Source organism: Archocentrus centrarchus, chromosome 23 (genome assembly GCF_007364275.1).
Source record: "Archocentrus centrarchus isolate MPI-CPG fArcCen1 chromosome 23, fArcCen1, whole genome shotgun sequence".
In the NCBI taxonomy this organism is placed as follows: domain Eukaryota; kingdom Metazoa; phylum Chordata; class Actinopteri; order Cichliformes; family Cichlidae; genus Archocentrus; species Archocentrus centrarchus.
The window spans coordinates 6,465,675-6,490,306 of NC_044368.1; the positions used below are offsets into that span (position 1 = coordinate 6,465,675).

General features: G+C 39.8%; 1 protein-coding gene across 1 annotated transcript in view; it reads right to left on the bottom strand.

The window, feature by feature from the left end:
• LOC115773725 (ankyrin repeat and BTB/POZ domain-containing protein BTBD11-A) overlaps nt 1–24,307 on the bottom strand; it is a 223,709-nt gene extending 199,402 nt beyond the window's left edge. The window contains exon 1 of the mRNA XM_030720609.1: nt 23,226–24,307. Within this exon, the coding sequence (XP_030576469.1) occupies nt 23,226–24,090 (865 nt within the window). The 5' untranslated portion in view covers nt 24,091–24,307. The remainder of the gene's footprint in view (nt 1–23,225) is intronic.
• Between the last annotated feature and the right edge of the window lie 325 nt (nt 24,308–24,632).

Here is a 24,632-nt window from a genome sequence, read left to right on the forward strand (position 1 = left end):
CTGTGGAGTGATAGTTGCTTTAAGAGAAAAAAAAAAGAAAAACAGTCCCTGATATGCTCAATACGGCTCAAGTAAAAAAAAAAAGAGAAGCTTTGAAAGCTAAGACCAGAAGAAAAAGAAGCAAGTGGAGGACAAGAAGCACCTGCTCTCTCAGCCCAAGAGAAACTTATGATTACTGAAAAACATTCAACTTCAACATGTGAGATAGTGTTAATTTTACCTGTTATTGGTTTTAATATTGTGGCTGACTGGTGTATATCCCATCAGGAAGAGGTAAGTCTGGGATAGTCTTGTTTGCTGACACCAAGGCTAGGTTGCAAATCAAAACCAGGCAAATGGAAAGAGAAATCCAGATATTGTTATAGAGAATCTTATATGCACACAGACAAATGCAAGGCATGTAGGAGAATCACGGCACAAAGCCAAGGTGTCTTTTATGAACCTCTGTCAAGTGCTGTCTCACCCAAGACACGACAATGTTGGGAATGCAGAGAAATAAATAAATAAGAGCAGGAGCATAGCAACTGCAGCAAGCTTGTTCATCTGCAGCTACAACATGTGGGTTTGATGAGGGTGACTGAGTGGGTGTATGACAAGCAAAGTCAGTGCTACTCACTCAGCACTGTTATTGTTTCCAAAACCTCCTATGTAAGCCATGGCACACTCAGAAAATGCTGAAACTGAAATTGTCCCCCACCCCCCGTTTTTTTTTTTTTTTTTTTTGTTAAGGGTACAGTTGGCATGTGGAGGAAATTATGTGCTTCATAAAATTCTATTTCTGCAGCTACGTTGTTAAAGTAAACTGTCTGTGAAAGAGGTTTGGTGAATTTAAAAAAAGACACGAGTAATGGGATAAAAACAAATATAGTGAAGGGGTGTGGGGGGTAGAACAAGAACAGGAGGGGATGACTGCAGTCTCACCGCTGGACTGCGTTACATGTTTCTTTTTTATTACGACAAAACATACTGACTCTTGCTTTGAGCTTCTGGTACCTTAAGTGTCGACAGGCTTGTCATCATTGGGGGCAATCTCAATACAAAGAGATAGAGATGACATTTCTGCAACCAGAGGCAATCCCATATTTCCAGTCTGGGACCGAACTCAGTCCATTAAGATGGTTTATTAAAGACTACCTCCAGAATTTGGAGGTGGTGAGGATGGAAGGACCTGCCTGCCTGCAGTCCTGACCTCAACCACATTTGGAACTTGTGGGATCAGCTTGGGTGTGCTGGTCGTGCCCAACTGACCAACACAGCCACACTAGCTGATTTGTGACAAATGCTGGTTGAAGAATGGGATGCCATCCCACTGCAGTGTGTGACCAAGCTGGTGACCAGCATGAGGAGGAAGTGCCAGGCTGTTGTGACTGTGTATGGTTCCTCCACAGGCTACTGAGGCCCCTGTGTGGTAAATGAATAAACTGTTAAACTGCCAATATGTTTTGTAGGTCTTATTTCTTCAGACTTCAATCATTCAATTCAATAAACAATACCGAACTAGAGTCAATAGCAGATTATGATGTTTGGCATTGGCAGAGAAGATCTGGCACATTTTTCATGGGCGCAACCCACAAATGCATTTTCCTTACAAATGTGGCACCATTTAAGGGGAAATACCAGTGTTAACTTAGTTGACGAAATATTTTCGTCATAGTTTTCGTCAACGACCCTTTTTTCATGATGATAACGAGACAATAACTAAATAAAAACTACCTAAAATGATAAAAACGATAACGAAATTATTTGACACTTTCGTCAACGAATGAAAACAAGACAAAAATGCTTGTACCTCCTGTACTACCTGTGGCTTGGAGTCAATGAACTGTACCACACTTATTATCATCTTCTCATTAAAAAAAAAAAAAAACACTACAGAAGTTTAAAAAAATGACTTACTAGACTTTTTAAGCCTTTAAAAATTAATCTATATATACCTTTTTTAAAAACTTTTTGACAAACAAATTGATGTATTATTTTTAATAGTCACTGTTATTTGTCATGAAATGTTCATGGGATTTACTCACACTACTTGTAAACATGTGAACAAATCCACACAATTATCACAGGGCTCAACTTCCTCTCATTGATTCCTGCACCGAGCGGCACGGTTTTCTGACTGCTGTTCATCCAAAACCTAAACCTTCATCTGCATGTTAGCTTTGCAGCACCAAACAGCAAAATCAGCTGGTACACATGATGAAACATTCAGCTTCTAAAGAGCCAGATGCTCCCTGCAATCAGTGGAAACCAAAAACAAAAGCTAAAAGGACGAAGTAGACTTACATCAAGCGCACACTTTAAATAGTTCTTGTGTTAATCGGCAACTCTTTGCTTACCTCTTCACCATCTTGACTTTAAGGGAATGCTAAATAATGAGACCAGTGTTACCTTTAACTATAAGAACTCCTTGTTATGAGGTAGGCACGATCCATTACCACTTATTGATATTTCCCCCCCTTTTAAAAGGAGTACATGACAGTGTGCCATTGAACATCAACTAACTTGAGTTTTTCTTTTACAACTTGCCTCGAACGTGTCTCAAAAGACTTTAGAGTCTTACAGTTTGGTTTGGAGATGATTAAAGAGTTTTTTTTAAGAAGAGATGTGCTTGCAACATCAATGTAGGACTGCTCTCACATTAAACTTTAACATAGTCTTAAAAAAAAACAGAACAGGTTAGTGAGAGCCAATACACCGATGCAGTACATGAACCTAAAAGAATAACAATTTGCCTGTTTGCCTTTTGGTAAAACGTCTCAGAATTATTCCAATTATAAGTGGCTGGTCTGTACACTCCCTACACCGACACTTGGATACTGCTCATGTTCATCCTGTCCCACATAATGTCTAACTAGACCTCAGAATAGTAATTCCTCATCGCATTAGTCCGATTCCAATTATTCTTCTCCACAAGCTGACTCATGAATGCTGGCTAACAGCTGAAGATCTTCACACGCGATAACAAATTAGCTCACTCAACAGAGAGGTTATTGCACTTTTTGAGCCCTGCTGTCAGTCTGTGTATTAGGTACAGTAGCAGCGTTCCACACCGATGGGCCTAATTATGTTGGGGGGGGCTTAAGATTTTCAAAGCAGGGCTCTGAAAATTATCTAAAACACAACTTAGAGAGAAATAAACTTTCCCTCCTCCAGAGAGAGCTTATGTAAGTACAGTCACGGGGGTTATTGGTAAAAACTCTACTATTAAACCCCAGGAGTCTAATGCATCATCAGTGATACATAACACCCCCACCCCCTTTTCTCCAGCTTTATTCCTTGTTATCCTGTTGGTGCATAAATGCCACATTTCCATTGACAGAATGTGTTTTTCTTTTCGAGTAAAGCTAATTATTGCTTGAAAAGCATCTAAAATAAGTTAAAACAAGTTTCCTCAGGACTGTAAGAAAAACCCAACACCTTATTTGTCAAAACATGGCATCTACATTACCCGCAATCAAATTCCAGTTCCATCTGAGCTGCAGTTGCATTACGCTGGCAGCGACTACTGCCGTGTTTGCATAATTGGTGTTGTTCCAATTTAAAGAAGACAAAAAAGTATTGATTCAACAACAGTACTCTAAGAGTTTTAATAACACCAAGAGTTTATGTTCTTTTTTTTTTTTTTTTTTAAATTGATATCAGGAGCAAAAAAAAAAGCTGGACTGGTGCATCCTTACAAATAACGCCAGAAGCCTGCATTTAAATCTCATGTATCTCTTACATAACAGAGTTGAACCACAGGGAGAGCATAAATCCAATACTGCAAAGTTACACTGAGAAAGTTATCTGTATATTAAGTTATACAACTTTTTGCAGCTAGCAGATGAGCTCAGTGATATTCAGAAATTCCCTTTGCAGCTATCTGGCTCTTAATCAGCTCAGTAAACAACTATTCCCACAGCCACAGCACACACATGATTAACATGTGTTCAAGAGTCACAATGGATATAAAAAAAGACGGGGGGGGGGGGGGTACTTCCATCCTCCACTTTTGGTTTTCTTTCAGTTCAGAAATGGGTATTTAGAGTTTTTGTACTTTGCTGTTTAACTAATCAGTGGCTTTTAGGGCATGCCACTGGTGTGCAGATATAATGAAACTGGGCCAAACACTGTAAGTATAATACCTGCTTAAATGTGTTCGGTGTTGGATGTTTTTTTTTTTTTTAATTGAGCTGATTTAATGGAAGTTTGCTTGGCTAATGTTATCTCAGGGTGTTGGTGCATGAGATGAGTCCTCTGGGTTCGTAGTATTCCCCAAGTATTTATTTCATAAAATATTGATAATTGTTATCCCAGTATCATTACAATATTGCCACGCAAAATATCACGATGCTATATTGTAACAGTTTTGATTCTTTTTTTACCCACACCCCTACAAGACACACACCTTCACCTGCACAGTCACAAGTTGTAAATAAAACCCATGAAACAGACATCTTGCACATCAATTAGACTTCTCTGCTGTCTCAAGCAAAAGTTAAACGCCGAGATTAATCCAACACAAAATGTCAAACGGTCACACCAACCCATACATTAACTTTCTGTTTTCAAAACAAGTGTTTATTCATCTGAAACCTTGCGGGGAAAGCCACAGATTTTTCTTTCTTTCTTTTTTTTTTTTTTATTATTTGTCATCTTGTTTGCAGAGGATGCAAGCAATTTGAGTTTGAGTGTGACAGAAGTGCCTTTTCAATTAATCCTGCTCTACAGATGTCTCCACAGACAAAAGAAAGGGGGGGAGGAAAAAAAAAACAGCAGAACATTTCATGCGCTTGCTTGAATCTTCACATTTGGTTTTCATAAGGTGATCAAAGCTGATTTCTGCGCAACCGTCTGACAGTCTTTTGTCATTTTCTCCACTGAGGAACACTTGTTCATTTCCCCTGGTGGACTCGTTGAATGCACATCAGCCCGTTTGTGTATTGGTGTGTGTACAAGTCAGTTATTAATGGTGTCAGCGGCAAAAAGTCTGACAGAGCAGTATTTGCATGGCATAAAGGCTCATGCATAGATGCACACATACAATAACAGCAACAAAGAGCATTGACACTTGGGGCAGTCTGGCTGCGAAGGCAAAAATTGGTCCTCTGGTACATCTGGTCCCTCAGACAGATTGTTACAAATAAAATGATGACAAATTTAAAGGTTTTTCATATTGATAAGTGACGTGAAAGGACACAGGGGGGGAAACTGGGCATCATTTTCCTCCATCTATGACATATATCACACAGTAAACTCTCCTCTGTATATAATTTACGCTGTCAGATCTCATTATCCTTCTCTTGTGTCACCTATCTGACAGCTCGCTTTAAATAAACACTAAAATTATTCTGGACTGGTTCGCTCACTCTCGTTTTAGCGCTGATGAAAATGTGAGAGGAAATGTACGACAGCTCCTGCATAAAGTGGGAAAATGGCAAACTCCTTTATTCTTTAATACTTTAATTTTAAGATCTATTTAATAGTTTTATTTTGTGTTTTTTATAATTATAATTAGAAAATTATAATTATGAAACTATTATTTTATAATTAAAAAGATTAGTGTATAACCAACATGATTTTTATAATTGCTCTTTCAATTTATGAAAATATATTTATTTAATTTCACTTTTATATAATTATGACAAAATATCAGTTTATTTAATTTTTAAAATATAATATTTTATATTTAATTTTTTTATTACTTTAATTTGGGGGTTAATTTATTTTTAGGAGCTTTATTTTTATATTTATAAATATTCATAACTAAGTTGCTGACTAGTTTGTAAAATAATTAGAAAATTATGGGATTAATGTATCAATAAATACCTCCAGTGTTATACTAAAACATGGATGAGCCCAGTCCTTCCTGAGAACAGCTTATAACTGAGCACTCTATCAGCTTCACTCTCCTTAGCCCCACTAGGACAGAGGGAGAGGACACTCAGAAGGATAGCAGCGTAAGAAGAGCTAAGGTGAAAAAGCCCTATGAGCAAGCCGACCACAGGCAGGAGCAGGGGGTACGGAGGGAGTTGTGGGGTGTGAATAGTCTGGGAAACGAAGGTGTGATTGATGTTTCCTGACCAATTTCACAGCCCTCAACTTCCAGCAGAGAGGGAGAGAGGGGAACAGAAAGGAAAAAAAGACAACTGAACTGTCAACAGTTAAAAAAAAAAAAAAAAAACCAAAAAGGAAGTGAGCCAGAGTCACTTTAAAGTGTGAAAGCTGCCAATAACTTACTGGAAATAAGGTGGAATGGTTAAAACTGTAGGGGCTAACTATTTAATGAATAACATTTACACTTTCAACTTTGAAACATGAAGTTCTGTCTTTAGAGAACGATGAAGTTGTGATCCGGCTACATTTAATTAGCTTTTTTTGGCTGTGTGGTTTTGTTTAGTTATATTTCCATACACTGTTTTTAATGTTGCACACGTCAGTGCAAATCACTTCAGGGACTCATTAAGCTTACCTGACCACTATTAAGGCCATCTAAAAACACACTAGTTTAGGTAGTGTCTTTGTAGTAATATTAGTATTATATATATTTCAACTGAAATATAGTTAGTTCAGTGGTGCAGTTTTGTCAGGGACAAACCAACACCTCCAGGACTGCAGCAGACACCTGGTTTTATTTAACAGATGTTCAAGAACATGAGGTCACTAATAAGGATCTCTCTTGAGTTCTGCATATTCAAAAGATCAACTTCATTTGCAGTGGCAGCAAAAAGTAAAGCAAAGTAAATGAATAAAAAGCCTAGATAGCCCAACTGCACACTAGCTGCCCACAAGCAAACAACAGAGAAATTAATAACTAGAAGGTGAACTGGTGGAGCAAACCAAGCACATTGTGCTCAGGGACTGGTGGATCTAAAAGGACGCAAATGATGACAAAGATGACTCAAAATGAATGAAAATGCATTTCAGTGTCACCTGGAAGTGTAAACAGGCAGCTGTGCGCTAATTTGCCCCATAAACTTTATAAGGTGTTAATATGTCTGTGATGTGTTGCCTCCACCAAAAATGATCAATAAAATCCACTTATGTGGCTTTAAATAGGCATTTCCATGCAGCTAACACTTGATGTGAAGTTATAATGATGTCTGTAGCAGTACTAGATTAAAAAAAAAATGCCATCAAATTTCCACAACACTGCAGCACGGTTTGCAAAGTGATTAGCTACAATGCCACTGATATGCATCAATCCCCCAAACAAACAAGAAACATACAAAGGAGAGAAGAGCTGAGAAGTAGATATAAATCAGTGCACAGGGACTCAACATACAATTATCAGATTAATCTGTTGGTTGAGTCACTGAAAATGACCTCACAACAGTTTTACTGTCTATTTAAGTCATCTAGCCTGGAAAAATACCAGCTATTGCACAGCAAATATTTCTCAAACTGTGTGTCTCAGCAGTGAAAAGAATTTCTTTGGGCTTTATACTGCAGACAAAGCAGGCAAAATCAAAGCATCGGTTTTGTCCCTGAGACTGAAGAACAAATGTGTGTCTCTCACATTTTCTAGTGCATTTTTTGCATACTCATTGACTCAGCCTGACTCATACATTTAAACCAGTCTTTCATAGAGCCAAATACAGGTCAGAAAGAGAGATGCTAGCAGCCCCCTGATGATGCATTCATGGGTGAGAACAGGCCAAAAACGAACTGTATTTTGATGACAGTACCAGGCAGCCTCCGGGACATTATGATGGATAATGGGTACTGATGAGATTCAGTATCTGTTTTCAGAGTGTGGGAAAAATCCACTGCCGTGAAGCCCGAGGATTATCTGCTTTGAATGTGTAGAAGCAGGAATGGTATCATGCAGCCACCCCGTGTAGGTGTGCATTAGCATAGGTGAACGAGTTCTTGGATGAACAAACCTGGCAGTGCAGGATATGCATGAATACCTATCCATGCACTTAAGGATGGCCGCGCTCTGAGTTCAGAGCTGTTTAATACATTAGGAGAGTTTCTTCCGTGGTGCCATTAACAATTTATGGAATAATTATGATGTTATGAGAATGCTTTGTGAAAATCTGTTTTTGCAGCTCGCAGAAACAGACCACAGACTTTAGTTACACATTGTTCGCTGACACCCATAGCCTGTATATGCTCTATTTCTATCTTTGTAAGGGCCCCTTTTAGCATTTAAATTTAACAATGCAATTGTAACACTGTCCATTCAAACAGGTTTTTTTTGCCTAAGCTGCCTGATTGCATTTGTTTTCATTACTGTGTGGGAACGTATGAAATGGTTTTTACCTGGTAAGTTTGCTGCACTTGTTTGGGCAAGCCAACTGTCATTCCTATTTTTACACAGCATTTGATAACATCGTGCAGTGCTCTGCCTCCTTGCAACTGAACTATAAAGAAGCATGTGAGTGTGCAGGGCCATTAAATTTCCCCATTAGCAGTATAAATGTCAGCTGAAACATGGGTTTGATGTTTGTATATGCAGGACTGCATCCTGCTTTAAATGGATCTCCCACATATTTCTCTATCATTTGCTTTAAAATATCATGCAATGGTGGAAAGGATTTGCATGTGTCATTACTGCATTATTTTTCTTTCATTGTTTTTTACCATGTAAAGAGGTCACATATAAACATTTTTTTAATCAAGCTTCTACTGTTGTCTCAAGTGATTTGTGTCTCATTTCTTTAAATTGGCACAAGCTTAAGTATACTATTCAGTTGTCACTCTGTCTTTCTACAGCTTTTTACTCACACTATAGTGATCCGAGCCCTTAAGCTAATCTTTTAAATACCGCTGGTATGTATTACAGTACTTGGGTTCACTATGGCTGAAGACTGATATTTTATAGCTTTAGAAATTAATTAATATCAGGAAAACTGAGGTTTTGATATGAAGCTTATCCTGCAAGATCACTTTTTTTCAAGTAATTCAAGCTGTGCAACAGCATAATTACTAATCTCATGTTGTGAAGGGGTCATTTTAGACTCTGTAGGTTGTAGTTTCGCTCATTTTTCAATATCTGTTTTATATTTAATAAATTGACCTGTTGCTGTCGGGCACTTGCAGGTACTGTACTTCACTGACTGACCCACAGTTTGGATTTTTATGAAGTACAATTTAACCATACCGCAAGTTTCCAAAGAGATTCCCTGTGCTACTGTGTTTATATTAGCCAATTGTACTTCTGTAGCTAGCAACATATATATTTTTTAAATATTTAAGCCAGAAAATGGGATCATTTTTAAGATGTAGCTAACTGCTAACTTCAAACTGTTTCACCTTCAATAATACTCTTCTTCCAGGTGTAAAACTTTCTAAGGTTACCAAAGTCCAAGCAATTCATTAGTGGGCCAGTTTTATCAGCCTGTATTAACTATTTGCCAATATGTTGGTATCAACGTGTTAAATGGCTGATACATGAAAATTTAAAAAGTAATCCTTTGATGGGTGAAACACCCTTCAACCACGTTATGAGTGATGTTGCACACTTTGCCTACTAGAGGGCAGTCTGCAACTTCCTTGCTGGCAACGTGCATGTTTAAAACACCACAAACACAACAACCAGTAGATCTGAAGAGCTGGGAAAAGTGTAACGAAGATAAGTATAAGTGTAATAACATAAGTAAATAACTACACATAACATGTTTAGAAAATATATTTAAATTTTGAGTGTCTGAAAGAAAAAAAATTGGCATAGCTGCACCACAGAACCATAAATGCCCCCATTGGATTAGCTGATTAGATATTACTTGTGGAACTAAGACTCTTAAGTATAAGATAAAATATTAGTTTTAAAGCTTTTATTAGAGTTTCAGTTTCATTAGAATTAAAATAGGTTCAGAAAAGCACTAAAATATGCATGTAGCAGTTATCGCTGTAGCGTCCAAATACTCCCACAGGTGCAGCAATACCAACAAGCGCATGACTCTGACTGTGTGTGTGTCCAGACACCTGTTTGCTTGTCAGTCTGCACGCCCGCAGTAAGTCGGTTATTGGCAATGAAACAGGACTTGGTAAAGAGGGATTGTGATGCAACCTGTCTCCACCTCGCTGTGCCTCTACTTGTCTGCCACGCTGGGCGAAAGAGCCATATGATGACGCGAAACAGGTTCAACTAGACAGCATAGCAGAATCAAATAAATTTTTTTTTTTCCTGGAAGTACAGTTATATTTTCTTATTGTGCAATCGTGTGAAAGTTACCGTTGCATACGTTTTACTTGGCAAGGACCTGAGACTTCTGCCGGCAATTCATTTCATGACGCACTAATTTCTGTCTTTATACCCAATCCACTTGAATCAGATCAGTAACCTAAACATAAACACCAAAATTAGCCATTTATCTCCTCTTGTGCGCCATGCAAACACTCATGCACGACATGGTGATTATTAATAGCCCTGAAGTGCTATCCAGCAACATTAGCGTTATCTCATGACATTTAAAACATAAAATGTCATTCGTCACCGGCAGCTAATGTAGCCAGGTACAGGTTTAAAGCAATTTCAGGTGAGTAACAACATAATCGTCAGCAGCACTGGCTATCCCCCATTCTCCAACAGCTTTCTATGAAAACTCCTTCACAAAAATGCAAAATTTACACCCATATCTTGAGCATTTTTTTTATTGTCTTACTATAAAATAAAATAAATCAGCTTTCATTACAGAAGAAAAAGAGCAATAAGGGTGAGATGGCCTCAGATGTCTAATTAAACATCCTCACCACAAAAAAAGCGGATCTGGTGGGTGCAGCAACCATGCAGTGACTGAGCGATGAAGCACCCCTCATAGCTTTAAAGTTTTTCTTATGATCATTATAAAATGTTTTGTCATTGGGGGAAGTGATCCTGCCCACGCAAGAGTGAGCAAAGTTGCTACATCTTGACATGAGGACATTAGTTTCAGCTGTAAATTTCAGGAATACTGTATAGTGGGAGAGTTTGTCACTGTCGCCATTTTAAGACATCCAGACATTGAGAAAAAGCTTATGTAACTTTGGGTTTTAAAAACAAAAACAGGGTTTTTCTTTTCTTGTTATGTGTGAGTTGGCGTTTGCACTTGTAAAGTCAGGATTTAGTTGTAGAGTCAGAAAACAAAGGAAGAAAAAAGCTGGGAGGAATGTATTCAAGTGTGGGTCTTCAATCACCAGAGGTATTCCCCCTAGACTCCATTACCCAGAATCCTTTGTACCCCTTACCACTGTCTTGTTTTGTGTCACTGTGGTAGCAGATGGTTCTCCCCAGAGCAAGGAGCCTAATTTCCCATCACCACCTGGGAATGGCCAGAAACTGATCGGGCGCTCACCCCTCATTAATTAAGAGCTGTAATGGTGTGCCTATCCTGTTGCTACACGCTGAGACCCCGTGGCTCGGGGAACAGGAGGCTGTGGATGGAAACGCACCATGGTTACGAAGCCCAATTTGTCTGTGTCCATTTCAGTGGTCAGAGCTTCACTCTTCCCTTGTCCTCCTTTTCCTGTTTCCATTATGTCTGAAGTTTTTAGATCTTGATTAAAATGACAAATAACTTGAGTCAAAGGAAATAAGGTAATTTGGGCATAGTGTGATTTCACTGGGGAAAAAAATGAAATAAACTAGGCATCTTGTAATTGATTATTGTGTCTGAGCAATGGATATAATGATATTCAGTGATATTTTCTGATATTGTCAAGGTTTGCTGTGTGACACGCAAGTTGCAGACCCACACACAGAATTCAGGACATAAAGAAGCCTTTATTGCTAAACAAAGTTTAAATCATCCAACAGGTAATAGAATCAGGAAAACAAACATCTAGGAACTAGGGAGCACACAGCATGGAGGGGATGACTCGGCAAAAGGTAAGACCGTAATTAAGGAGATGGGAAACACCTGGGAACACAGCTGCAACCGACAGTTGAAGCAAAACCAAATACAATGTACACAAGACCAGAAACTACCAAAATAAAACAGGAAGTGACAAACAGTGTTTCTGTTTTCAGAAACAGCACCATCCTTTACTTTGTTAAGCAGAGAAGTTCCAAGACCATTGTTTCTTATCCTGTCAGCACCACCTGCAGCACATGTAGCACAATGACCATATGAATATACTTTATCTGTAGGCGCTGGAAGTTCACTGGTTTCCGTTTGTAGTCAAATGGTATTAACGAGTCATGTCTGAACAGGACGTGATCGCTTTCAGGTAAACGGTACGTATGGAGAAGAAAAGAAAGAATGCATTTTCTGAATATATACAATAAATTTTGTTTTTGATGACTAATGTAGAAAAGTATTTTCAGAATAAGGCTATACCATTTAATTCCATCACACTGTTGGCATTGCTGCTTTGTCTGTAAGCTTGAAGATAAGACTCAGACCGTATATTTAGAAGCTCTTCTTGGAACATAACTTACAAGTATTACACAAGCATTACACAATTCCACACAGGCACACAAATGATGTGCTCCTAGTGAGCCTATGCATAAAACCGTGTGAAGGAGGTTCCACCACCACTGACCAGCAGCTGACAGACATAATCTATGAGGTGATTTTTTTAAATGAAATCATCCATCTGGTAGTAAGACTAACTCCAAATCTCTTTCCTGATCATTTAAAACCAACTTATTGCACCTCATCCATGTATGAAATATAGGTAAACAAAGGTGAACAAAAATCTGATTGCCCCCTTGGTTGGGCATGTTTTTCTCAACGTGATGTTTGGGACTTGCTTAAATGTGGACAAGCATGAAAAGCAATGTGAAAAACCTGTCTCGGTGATTCTCGCAAAGCCTTTAATCACTCCTGCTGCCACATGAGGGACAGACAAGTGGAAGCCAAGTCATCATGTTATAGTTTGCTGTAATCTAAGCTTATCATGGGCTGCTGGGAGACATCAGCTAACTCAGTGTTCACATTGAAAAAAAATGTGACCAGCCACCATCCAGCCCTACAGGATAAAAAAAAATTTTTTTAAACGGGTACAAACATGCTGAAGTCAACTGAAGACATTCAGAACCACCACAAGCAAAAACATGAAAGACTTTGTAGATGGGCTAAAGGAGAAACACTTTTCCTGTTTGTGAAAGGTTCTCATAAAATGTACAGGAAACCAGATCTACTGGAGAGAAGTGCAAGCTGACAGCATACAAGGACAGAGACTTGCACAATGTGGAAAAGATGAGGATGAGGAAGAGAGCGAAGAAAGAGATGTTAATATTTTTTTTCCCTTGTTAGCTGCATAGCTACTGGGGGTTTACTAAAATTCAGTGTTTGGTTCATCTTAATTTTTTTTTTTTAAGAGGGATGAATGAGAGGAAAAAATAGGAAAAAAAACTTTATTATGCTCACTGTTTGTTTGATTATTTGATCTGTTAGCTACCATGAGTAGGTGCTGTATGTATGAAAGCGCATTTCCATCCATCCATCCATTTTCTTCTGCTTATCCGGGGCCTGGTCGCAAGGGCAGCAGCCTAAGCAGAGAAGCCCAGACTTCCCTCTCCTCAGCCACCTCCACCAGCTCATCCGGGGGGACCCCAAGGCATTCCCAGGCCAGCCGAGAGATATCATCTCTCCAGCGTGTCCTGGGTCTGCCCCGGGGCCTCCTCCCAGTAGGACATTTAAGACATCATTTCTTGGGGTGATTTTTTTTTTATTTATTCATTTTTTTAATATAGAAAAAAAAAAACTCAGAACCAAAATTCAATTTCATCAGAAGTATAGTTACACACCATAAACAAAGAATAGCTTGGGCGTGACATTTTGACTTTGCTTCTCTGTGTGGGCTTTGTTGATAAAGCTTGTTGACAAGATTTGTGGGCTTCACAGCGCTACGGCGTGCTTTACAAGTCCGTCAGCCATTGCTATGGGAAACACCCACCCCGTGCCTTGAAGCTTAGACTTATATTGTCCTCGCAAACATGTCACCAAAAAGTGAGGAGAATATAAATTTCAGTCCAGCTCTCGAGCTCTGGATATGCATCATCATTTCCATTCACTTTCAAGTACAGTCTGCAGAGAGGCTCAGAATAATCACACAGGGAAAAATTGTATATTTGTTTGATTTAAATATATTTCTCTCCACATATAAACAACTTAAACTGCGGGAGTGTGGAGTAATTCTGTGACATAATACCACAGAGAGGATAATAAGCACAGGGGAGAGGCTGTGATTGATGCCTGCTGCTTTTAAAAACAATTTACATGATGCAAGAAGAATATAAGTCATCTGTCTGGCTGCATAATTCAATAACATTAGGAATATACAAGCCAACCATGACTACAATGTTGAACTGATTATTATTGGATCCTACATTGTGAAATTGTTTTCAAACAGCTGATTAAAGAAACAGCTCGTGATCACATAAAGTTCCTAAATTGTAGAAATTCCCACAAACGGCACAGAAAAAAATTATTGCAACGGATGCCACTTGTGCAACAAGCAATCAAGAAATTCCCCAAAAGACAAAAACAATCTCTGACTCATGTCACAGGGCAAGACTTTTAGACTGACATCCTCATTCCCTGTCCAGTAATGACATCAGTGTTTACAGTAAACCAAACATTTCACAACCGGTCAGCCGCTCGACTCATGCAAAATCATCTGAGTTTCAAAACCAGGCGATAACATCAGTTATGTTTTCTGCTCATTGTTCCAGCTGGTATTTATTTGAGAAAAACTAACACTGTTCTCTAAAGAATTTCTAGAGATGCGAGGTACTTACTTAGCCCCAAAAACTGTTTGTGCTAAAGGTGTCATCAAAAGCATAGAGACAGCAATCACAGGCTCAGTGTGATAATGGAAATCTAAAGGCGCCACGCAGGGAGGAACACATTACAGGGTGGCTGAGAAGATATGAAGTGGTTTTTGGTAGAAATGCAAATGTGCAAAACTGATTTGAAATTCGCATCATCGTAGACGACATGAGTCAACAAAACGGCAGCTCCCACATTTGACTCGGCATCGCTTTACTTTCACTTTTGCTGCAGGCAGTATTTTTGAAAGAAATCTGCAGTGACCGAAAATAGTTTCTACCAAAGAAATAGTATTAATGAGTGACAAAATGAAAAATACTGTTATTAAATAAGGTAAAATGTTACATGGCTATTAGTCTACAAAATTTTGAATATGCACAAGACAGTTAAAGCTACGATCAATCCCAGCACTTCATTTATGCACAAGGTATGGTTTTGGCTTACATTAAGCAATTAAAGGTTGGTGATAAGCTCCTCCCACTTCCTAATAAGGAACAACTGTCCAAAATTTTTAAATGCAAAAACTTAAATTATTGCACAATAAAATATTTACTGTCCCATCTTACTATAATCTCCTCTCATACAATCAGGAGTCGATCAACCAAAATTGGTACACAGTTACATCTTAGGCCCCTCAAGGTTCTTATCTATAACAGATACTATGATGCCATTACATTGCTTAGCAACCACCTAGCAACATACTGTACTGAAGTATAAATGGCCCATGAAAATTTTTGATAGTAAACAGATTTCAAATTTCAAGGATAAGTACAAAAAGCTCTAGAAAGTAAGTAGAGATTAAGTGACTCCAACCAAACGACCTCACTTCACATATGGAGATAAGATTAGCAGTGCAGCAGAAGTGAGAAAAAAAAGAGCAGTTAATGCTAAGTTAAAAGTGAAAGTCCTGGCAAAACAGCATGAGGGTTCCTGAGAAACCTTGTTTCCTCTTCTGCAATGTGGGCGTACTGACGACTCCTCTCATTTGACACTGTCATTAGACCCCTTTACTGGCTTATATGGTCCAGCGTCGATCTGCTACACCCCAGTACAATCTCAGGTTTGAGTTTTAACAAACTCTTCCTATTTGGCAATGGACTGATTTAAATTTGTTAACTCGAAATGCGAGCCGAGGAGCGCATCTTACAGGCGTGTCCGTACATGTCTGTGCAAGGCGGTGTACGTGTTCTCACAGCACATCTGCAGCATGCAGGCAGTAATCCACGGATCTGTGCTCTGCCTTAAACAATAATCTAGCTTAAGTTGCCTGACTGTAAGTTGAATCATTAACAAGTTTGTTAAACTGGAAAACAGATGGTACTGTTTAATGCTTAACAAACTAATCAACTGAGTTTGACTCACTGTTGGACATGAGAGGCACTCCCAAACTTTTTGTGCATTGAGTTTTTGATTATATATCTACATACTTTATTTAAAAGCAATGCTGCAAGTCATGACTTTTTTTTTAAATATAATAGATTTAGTAAAGGTTAATTATTAATGTTTTGCAGAGTATGACTTAAGTTAATTATCTTAATTTTTACCTTCACCAGTAAGTAACTATGAGAAATACAGTGCAAAGTTTCTTTTACCCTGTTCATTGCCTCACAGGATCCCTACAGAATACAAGTGCTGAATTATGTTTTTGTACACACAAGTTCTGACAGCTGCTGTCACAGGTTGTTTCACCATTAAAGAAGCCATGTGTGTCTCCAGACGTTCAGGTTTTGTCTCATGGTAACATCAGTTGGATGCTTTGTTGTCAAATTTGGACTGCTCAATTCAGCCAGTGTTTCTTCCTCTACTCACTTATGTGTGAGCGTAACTCATCCGACACAGACAGGTCCGATACCAAATGGCCACCTGTTGTACACAAGTTAAATACAGACCAAAGGTTAAAGGTCAACAGATGGAGCAGGTCCAACAAAGTCGTGAATTTGGGTGTAATTAATACACAGAAGATAAACATCCTGTAATCCTCACATTACAATCTTTGTATGTGAGAACAGGTTATTATGTGATGACATTTTTTATAAAGCCAGAAAAGTTATATTTTTGAAGAAAAAAAAACTGTTATGTATCACCATTATTATGCAGTGGAAATAATAATGAACCAATGATAATGATAATTTTGATCCAAACAGTGAGGCCAGTCTGAGGCCAGTTTCTGCTGGATTTGTGTCAGAGTTTTCACCAAGGCTCTGGAAGATAAGAAAGCATGTCTCAAAATATAGCTAATGCTAACTCATTTATGATAAACTGAAGGGAGCTAATACTACCTTTGAAATAATGACATAACTAAAATCAAATATGATTTTTTTATGCTAACTAGCTAGTTGGCAGGTATCAGGAACCTAAGATTATCAGGCTGAAAGACAGATGTTCTAGTAATAAATATAACTGGAAAGCAAGACATAGTTCAATAAATGTATTAAAATAATGTTTGTTAATTAAATGTTGATTAAATGGGTTTGTATCTAAAATATAGCCTTCATTAAGTTCATTCAGAGTTTGAATTCATCAAAAAAAAAAAAAAATGAAACAAAAAAAAGAAGAAGAAAAAAGTCTGGCTTTAAATTTAGGGATTCCTTCCTCATTCTCAAAAATTGTCAATAACTGTCACTGACATTTTGCCAAAGCCACATTCTTAACTTGACTCAGTGGTCACCACAATGTAACGGCTCATTAAAAACGGTTGCACAGGTGTCACATTTGAATGCACTGGGCATCCTTAAGTGTCCCTTTTCCTTGTGCAGGGTTAATGCTGTGAATGTCGTATTTTGATGCTAAACATGATCTTTTTCTGAATTTTACTGTATAGTTTTGGTGCATTATTATATTATTAGGTGTCTTAAAAGTTTGTTGATTATTTTAAGGCTAAAATGTCCCAGTCTTGGACAAAATTCAAATTCTATGTCTAAAACACCCATGTATGTTGAAGAAATTTCAGCTATAAAGTCAAAGTAAGCTATATTTAACCAAGCCTAGAAATTACAAACCTGTACTTATTCACCTTCCCAAAAAACACACAAAGCCTGATCAGGAAATTGGGGTTAAAGAAAAGTCATAAGATAAACCGCAGCGCTCGTCCAAAAATGTGCTTATCGACTGGTAAAATAGCGACCCCTGGTGGTGAATGCTTTTGTAAAAGGTTGGGTAATTACGAAAAGTACCTTGAAAAGTAGGTAAGTAGAGGAAAATCGCTCTGGGGTTGTGTCAGGAAGAGGATCAAGCATAAAAATCTGAAAAATCAAACATGTGGCGCTACCCGCTGTGGCGACTTCTTGTGAATAAGAGAGCATCTGAAAGTAGCTTACCTATACTTAAGAGTATATAGAACAGTATTAACATCAAGGACAAGTGATGTAACAAGTTGCTTTGTTTCATAAGAATCCAAGGCAAAGAAAGTCCACAGGTTTGAATTTCTAGAAGGCATTTTATCTTGGCCACACAGACTGATCGGATCAAACATGCCGATGCGGGCCTACGAGTAACGGATATTAAAAATGAATGGGAGGATTTACCATCTTTGTTCTCTCCAGCTCCCCGGTGTTTCCCGTTGCTAATTCCTAATCTTAATGACTACCAGATAAGCACAAGTGTTAATTAAAGAGAGCTGCATGGTAATTATATCTCAGAGGGACCTGCGCCAATGCCCCCTCAGCACCAGCTCCTGCAGCTGACACTCAAGCCTGGTTTCTCCTCCTGCACTTGACTCCCTCGCAGCATTAAGCATTCACAGCTCCCACACTCTTCTTATTATCTCATCGTGACCCAGTGCATTCACCTACTTCCTGAAAATGGAAGGGGATCCACGCTCCAATGACACAGAGCAAGTAATAAAACCACAACAATTTCAGGCTGGTCTCAGCTGAGTTATACATGTGGAATCCCTACCAGAGAAATCACCTAGAAGCATATGAAATTAAAGTCAATATTTTCATAAGCCAGTAACATGGAGGGAAATGGATGCAGCTCATAAAATATATCTTGGCCTGGAAAACAACTTCACATAAATTCACAATCACTGATCATGGCTGAAACGTGGGTGGAGGGTTGTGGGTGCAGCCCTTGGTCTTATGAAATTACCATGACATAAAAATCCATCACAACCAGCGTGCCTTGCCGAGTGCTCACATCACATCTCCACCAGAATGACAGCAATCTGTCGGCTCATCTGCGAGTTCCCCTTCCCAAAGGAGGGGAAGGACAGGCAGAAAATAATAACAGAATGGACAACAAAAGGCTTTGCCAAAATCATGTGGTTATGAGTTGGGCTTATTAAAAACCACAGTGGAAAACAAATATGCAAACACTGAGCCTGCCCCCCCACACACACACCCCCCCGGGAGAAAACACAATAAAATATGGTGCAAAAGACAGAGGGAAGAAGGAGGGAGACCAGGCACCCTGCTGCTAATTTAATAGACTGACTATAGCAGGCTATGCAGTTCCATTATGTTGTGTCATCTGTCCTCCGGAGGTTGGATTGGTTCCTTGGGGAAGGTCACAGCAAATGACAGACATAATCAGATACAATCAAGTCATTCAGGATGCCAAATTTAAACGCCACGCAGGCGGGTCGGGAAGCCGATGAGCCATGCTGCTTATTTCTGACGTCACGTGTCTTCAAATAGTTTAACAAGACTGACGAGATGACTTCAAGAAACATTTTAGATGTAGGATTTGTGCAATAGCTCATTATGCTATATTATGCAGTTTTATATATATGTACACACATGTGGTACACAATTCTCTATGATTAAGTGCAACACACACCAAGTGCATCACTTCAGTTGCCATATAAAAAGTAACTGAACGGTAATGTCATCAAACTGCTTTTCTTTAAAGCACACCAATGTCATTGCTGGGAAATAGGACAGCCGTGTATCCAGGCAGACTGATGCACATAAATTTGCACCGACTGTCATGTGATGGTCAGGCTTACATAGAAAGTAATGAGGGTGGTTGTTTAAGGCACCCATCATATGGTGTCCAATGAGTATTGATCTTTGAGTGCTGGCAAAATTAGGACCCCTACACAAATGTGGTTGTTAGGAGCTAAAGTGGTGATACTTGATAGTTTGCAAATCTCATGGTAAAGGTGAGGCTCGCTGTAAAGAATTAGCAGAGGCTTACCTCAATCTGCAGCTCCTCTTAGTTTTAAGAGCTTTAAACAAGTTTTAGATCATTGTTTTGGTTTTCTAGCTGCAACTTCACGTCTATTTGAGAGTATCCTCATCCAGAAAGCAACCAGACAGGCGGTTTAGTTATAAAGTAGTTATGTTTTAGAGTAAAGCTATCAGAACATGACAGGGGAAATATCAAGCTTTTAGCATTATAGCTAGATTTTTGTGCCTCACCCTAACCGTTTTGGGTTTTTTTGGTGAACACCAACCCAAACTCAGAGAAATTAAAAGTAAACGGCGAGTGAAAGCGAAACTTTAAAAGTGGTCTGAAATAAGACTCGAACTGCAGTCTCGGGGGTTGACAGTTGAGTTCCTCCCTTAAAAAATGCTTATATAGAATCTGTGGGTCCTTAAAAGTGGAGAAATGCAGAAATACAACTTAACTTTGGTCAGATGCATTACAATGCAGCTCCTTCACTGCTAAATGTAAAGTGGCACATCAGGAAATACTCATTTTCATTTTGGAAATGAATCATTCATGAAGGCAATGACAAATTTCAGTCAGTAATGTCCTAATTTGTTTCTTTTTTTGTCATCTCCACTTGCTCCTCCACCCATAACAGTTAGTACAACAGATACTAGGTGTGACTGATTTCAGAATTGATGTTGGTCAGGCTATCAATGCAGAAAGTAATCAACCTAAATGAAAGCTCTTATAAGCTTAAACTTTTCAAACCTTTCACACTGCCTGTTTTACCCGCAGATGTCCTGAAAACACCCAGATTATTCAGGCTGGACAGCTGCATGCACTTCTGGAAATAAAGGAGGTGAAGAAAAGCTTCAGTCCTGTTCTAATCATTAGTCAGAGCAAAGAAGCTGTCGTGTATGGTCAGTGGGAGTATAGAGCAATGTGGATTTAGTCATTAGCAGCTGCAGTGCTTTTGTTCCTCAGGTGAAATTTTTAGACAAAAGACCATGTTTCCCAGAAGAAGGACTGCCTGGTTCTCTCCCTTTCCTATATATAGCATCCTTGCTATCACCAAAATTATCAAAAAGAAGAAATTGCACCTCAGTTATTATTAGATGAGGTGTGGTTAATTATTTGGCCCCCTGTCTGATGAGTCAGTTTAAAACTATTCTTGCAGTGTAGCCTTTTCCTGGCACAAAATGAAAGAAATTTGTCCTCTTCATCTTTGAAATGTTTTAATATTATTGCTGTGTCCGGGGGAGGGAACAGTGCTTTTTAAATCTTCCTGTCACAAAATGACATCGTGCCATTTTTGTATGATCCCTCCTCCTCCCGCGAAAATGATGCACTCGATGGAGGAGGAGTTGGGGGGGGGCAATGCCTGGCTCAACATCCGGCCTGCACAGAATTCCTGTTTCTACAATTTCACAAAACAGTGGTGTAAAAAAGAGTGAGTCAGTTAAGCTCGCCCTAATCTAGCAAACAGCCAGAAGATGAAACTGGAACTATTCTAATCGCAGGATTTGCTGTTTTTCGATGTTTGGTATCAGTGCAGATTAAGGAAAAATATGCATGTTTCAGTTGAGCTTTTTAAAATGTGACAAACGTTTTCTTACAGTTTCTTTAACACTCTTCAGTCAGGACTATTGTATCCAAAGAACTTTATTTTTTCAGTCTGTAATAAGTGATACCTGGAAGCTCTCCACCCTTCCACGAGCACCAATGACAAGAGAGGTCAGAAACAGCCAGTGTGGAGGTGGGTTGCCAAGGGGCTTGCAGCTGCAACAGCAACTGTGCTTTTTTTCCAATTGATTTGTTTTAAAATGAAGAAGCAATAACTGAGGGTCTTATTTGAGATACACGCATATTGACTATGAGAAAATATTGTAATCAAATCTCTATATTGTGGCATGGTGTTGTACAAATATTTTTTTTTTTTAAAAAAGACCCGAAAGTCATCCTAAGCACCCGGCTCCACCACAGGCCAGCGTGAGTTTAACAACATGGGCACATTGAGAATGAAGCATGAAGGTAACACAAAGACTGAGCTAATTTCCACCAAGTGTGGCTCCCACAATAACCCCTCTGCCTTCAGAATAATCAGAAATAATCAGTGGCTTTATACAATGCAACAAAATATGTTACTGTATGTTTTTTTTTTTAAAGGTAAAGCTACTTCAACACTGTGCCTAAATGGGATTTGACAATTGTATACTTATAAGACTATCATCAGCTGATGGTTTGGGGTACAGAAAAGAATCTCCCATTGTTGGAGAAAAAGAAATGTCACCCATGACATTAAATTTCTGATCATTTCACCTCACTGAAGAACCTGTGAGAGCTACATCTCATATCCATTTTTCTTCAGATTGCTTCTGGAATAATCTTCTCTGCTCCTATTATGGAGGAATCAATCAGGAAGATGGGTCACACGTGCAAAGAAGTCTTCTTTTAGCTAACCCATCCGTCTTTTCTTTTCACCTCTGTCTTGAGAAAACAATCACCCTGCAACGAGCCAAAGTGTTGCAATACGATTCCTTGGCCAGTATTACACAGCCCAGTTTGGCTGTCAGTTGGAGAATAGCATTTCAACTCCCTTCTGCTTTCAGCCAACTCATTCAGGGCATTGAAAACAAGAGGGCCAGCCCACACTGACAGCTTACACCTTCTGGAGTGAGACTGAGGCATTATCAACAAGGCCAGTGCACAATATAAACACAAAGCCTGTTTGTGCAAAATCCTGACATACACATCATGATATACAAATGCATTTCCCATAGTTTATCAAAAAAACACTCATTATCATTCATGCAGCTAAAGACAGTCTGAGAACACAATAGCTTCAAAGAAGTAGAAGTTTGAGCTTGTTTGATCTTATTCTAACATAAATACCAATTCTGGCGTTGCACCGAGGCTTTAATACCCAAGATACTGTTTCAGGGGTTGGCCTTGAGGTCTAAGCTGAGGCTAATAAATATTCAAAAAACTGTCAAGCCCTTTTGTTTGAGTATGGAATTACACTTGCAATATAAGCAGTGGTTATTCCCCAGCATAATCACACAGTTTACAGTCATATTACTTTTCTTATGGGGGTACACTAAGTAGATTAAGCCTGTGCCCTGAAAAATAAAAATAAAAAATGAGCAGAAATTGATATAAAGGTATTTGGCTGAGGTTGATTTTAAAAAGAAAATTCTGCTTTTCTACATCAGGCTTCAACCCAGTTGAGTCACCATTCTGCCTTGTTTAAAGAGGAATCCACTTGTTTCTAGACAGTTCCTGAAACACGTGGATTTCCATTGGAAACAAGTTGTTTTAGGGGGAAACTGACTGGTTTTACTTATATGGCGATTTAGATCATGAAAAGGCATAAGCCCTCTGCACACACCACCAAAGGCAGTCCAGTCATGTTTCAAGCAAAAACCACTGATTGACATGTCTTACCACTTGAATTCTTCCCACATATGAGGTGCTGGTATGGCTGCAGCAGACCCCAGATCTCCGAGTCGTTGCAGATGGCTTGCTCCATTGACTCCAGCGTAAACTTGGGGATCCCGTTGTCCCTCTCCACGAGCGCGCTGCGCAGAACGCGGGTGAATACCTCTCTGAACAGACTCTCCATGCAGGCGGTGAGGTATATGGCAGCGTGCTCGTGGATCCTGAGGGCCACCCGACTATCCACCATCCACCTGAAGAACTTCCCCACGGAGAAGACCAGCCCGCAGCGCGCCGACTTTCCTCGACTGAACTTGTCCCCGGTGCTCATGTTGTAGAGGGACAAGGCGCTCAGAGCCGCCGTAATGCAGTTGACGGAGATGGTCCATGAAAGCACCACCTTGATTGCGCTTTGGATCTCATGCTTGGTGCACTTTGCGTAGCGCAAGCTGAGTCGCTGCGCCTCACGGGCCACCCTCACCAGCGCACGGCTAATGAGAGTCGACAGTCGCGCCAGGACCTCCGGTGGCGGATTGCCCACCATCAGCTCCTCATCTTTCCTCAGTGCGCCCTCCACCTCGCCCAGGGTCCATGGCACCTCCTCCAGCTCGGGCAGCTTGGCGCAGTGACCCGAGCACTCCAGTATCTCCGTGTCCTCCGCCAGGACGGTGTTGACTGTGTCCAAACTGTTGTGTCTGCTGTGCATGGATTCCGTCAGATGCCAGCAGTTTCCCCCATGCGAGATGGACTGATGCGTGTCGGAGCAGCACAGCGACACGCTGGACGACCTGACCGAGTCCGCGGCTCCACCATAACCAGAATCAAGCGTTAAATCCTCCAGCGTCCTCACGACTGTCTTACCCTTGCCTGCCATAACTGCACCGCATACTGTTGGGTATGCTTGGTCTCTCAGATAAATGCCACAAACTCGTTTTAGCGCGTTTCTCCGCCGCAGCCTCCTGATTTAAGTGTATTCCCCCAGAACAAAGAGTGAAACGACACAAGTGAGCATCTACTTTCCTCCTCCTCTGCGTGTCTTGTTGTCTCCGAAATCCTCCTGTCCACAACTTCATAACCCGAGAGCGCACAAACCCTCCGCGCTCACTGCAACAAGCGCAGCGCAGGCAGGACTCTGATGGAGAGGAGGAGCATGGAGAGCGGCGGGCTGAAACAAGCCAATCCGCGCATCTATCAGCGGTTACTGACAGAGAGGAGCTACCTGCTGCTTTCCAGCAGAAGCTACCTGGAGATCGTGAAACAGAACAGTTCAATAGAAAACATACTAATGCAGGCTGCTGTGCCAGCCAATCTGCTGTTTGTAGTGGCGTTGCTGCAGTGTCATGTCGCCACAGTTCCAGGATGAGAGGAAGGTTCCCACTGAGAGAGCACATGGCGCAAATGGTAAAATAGACACAT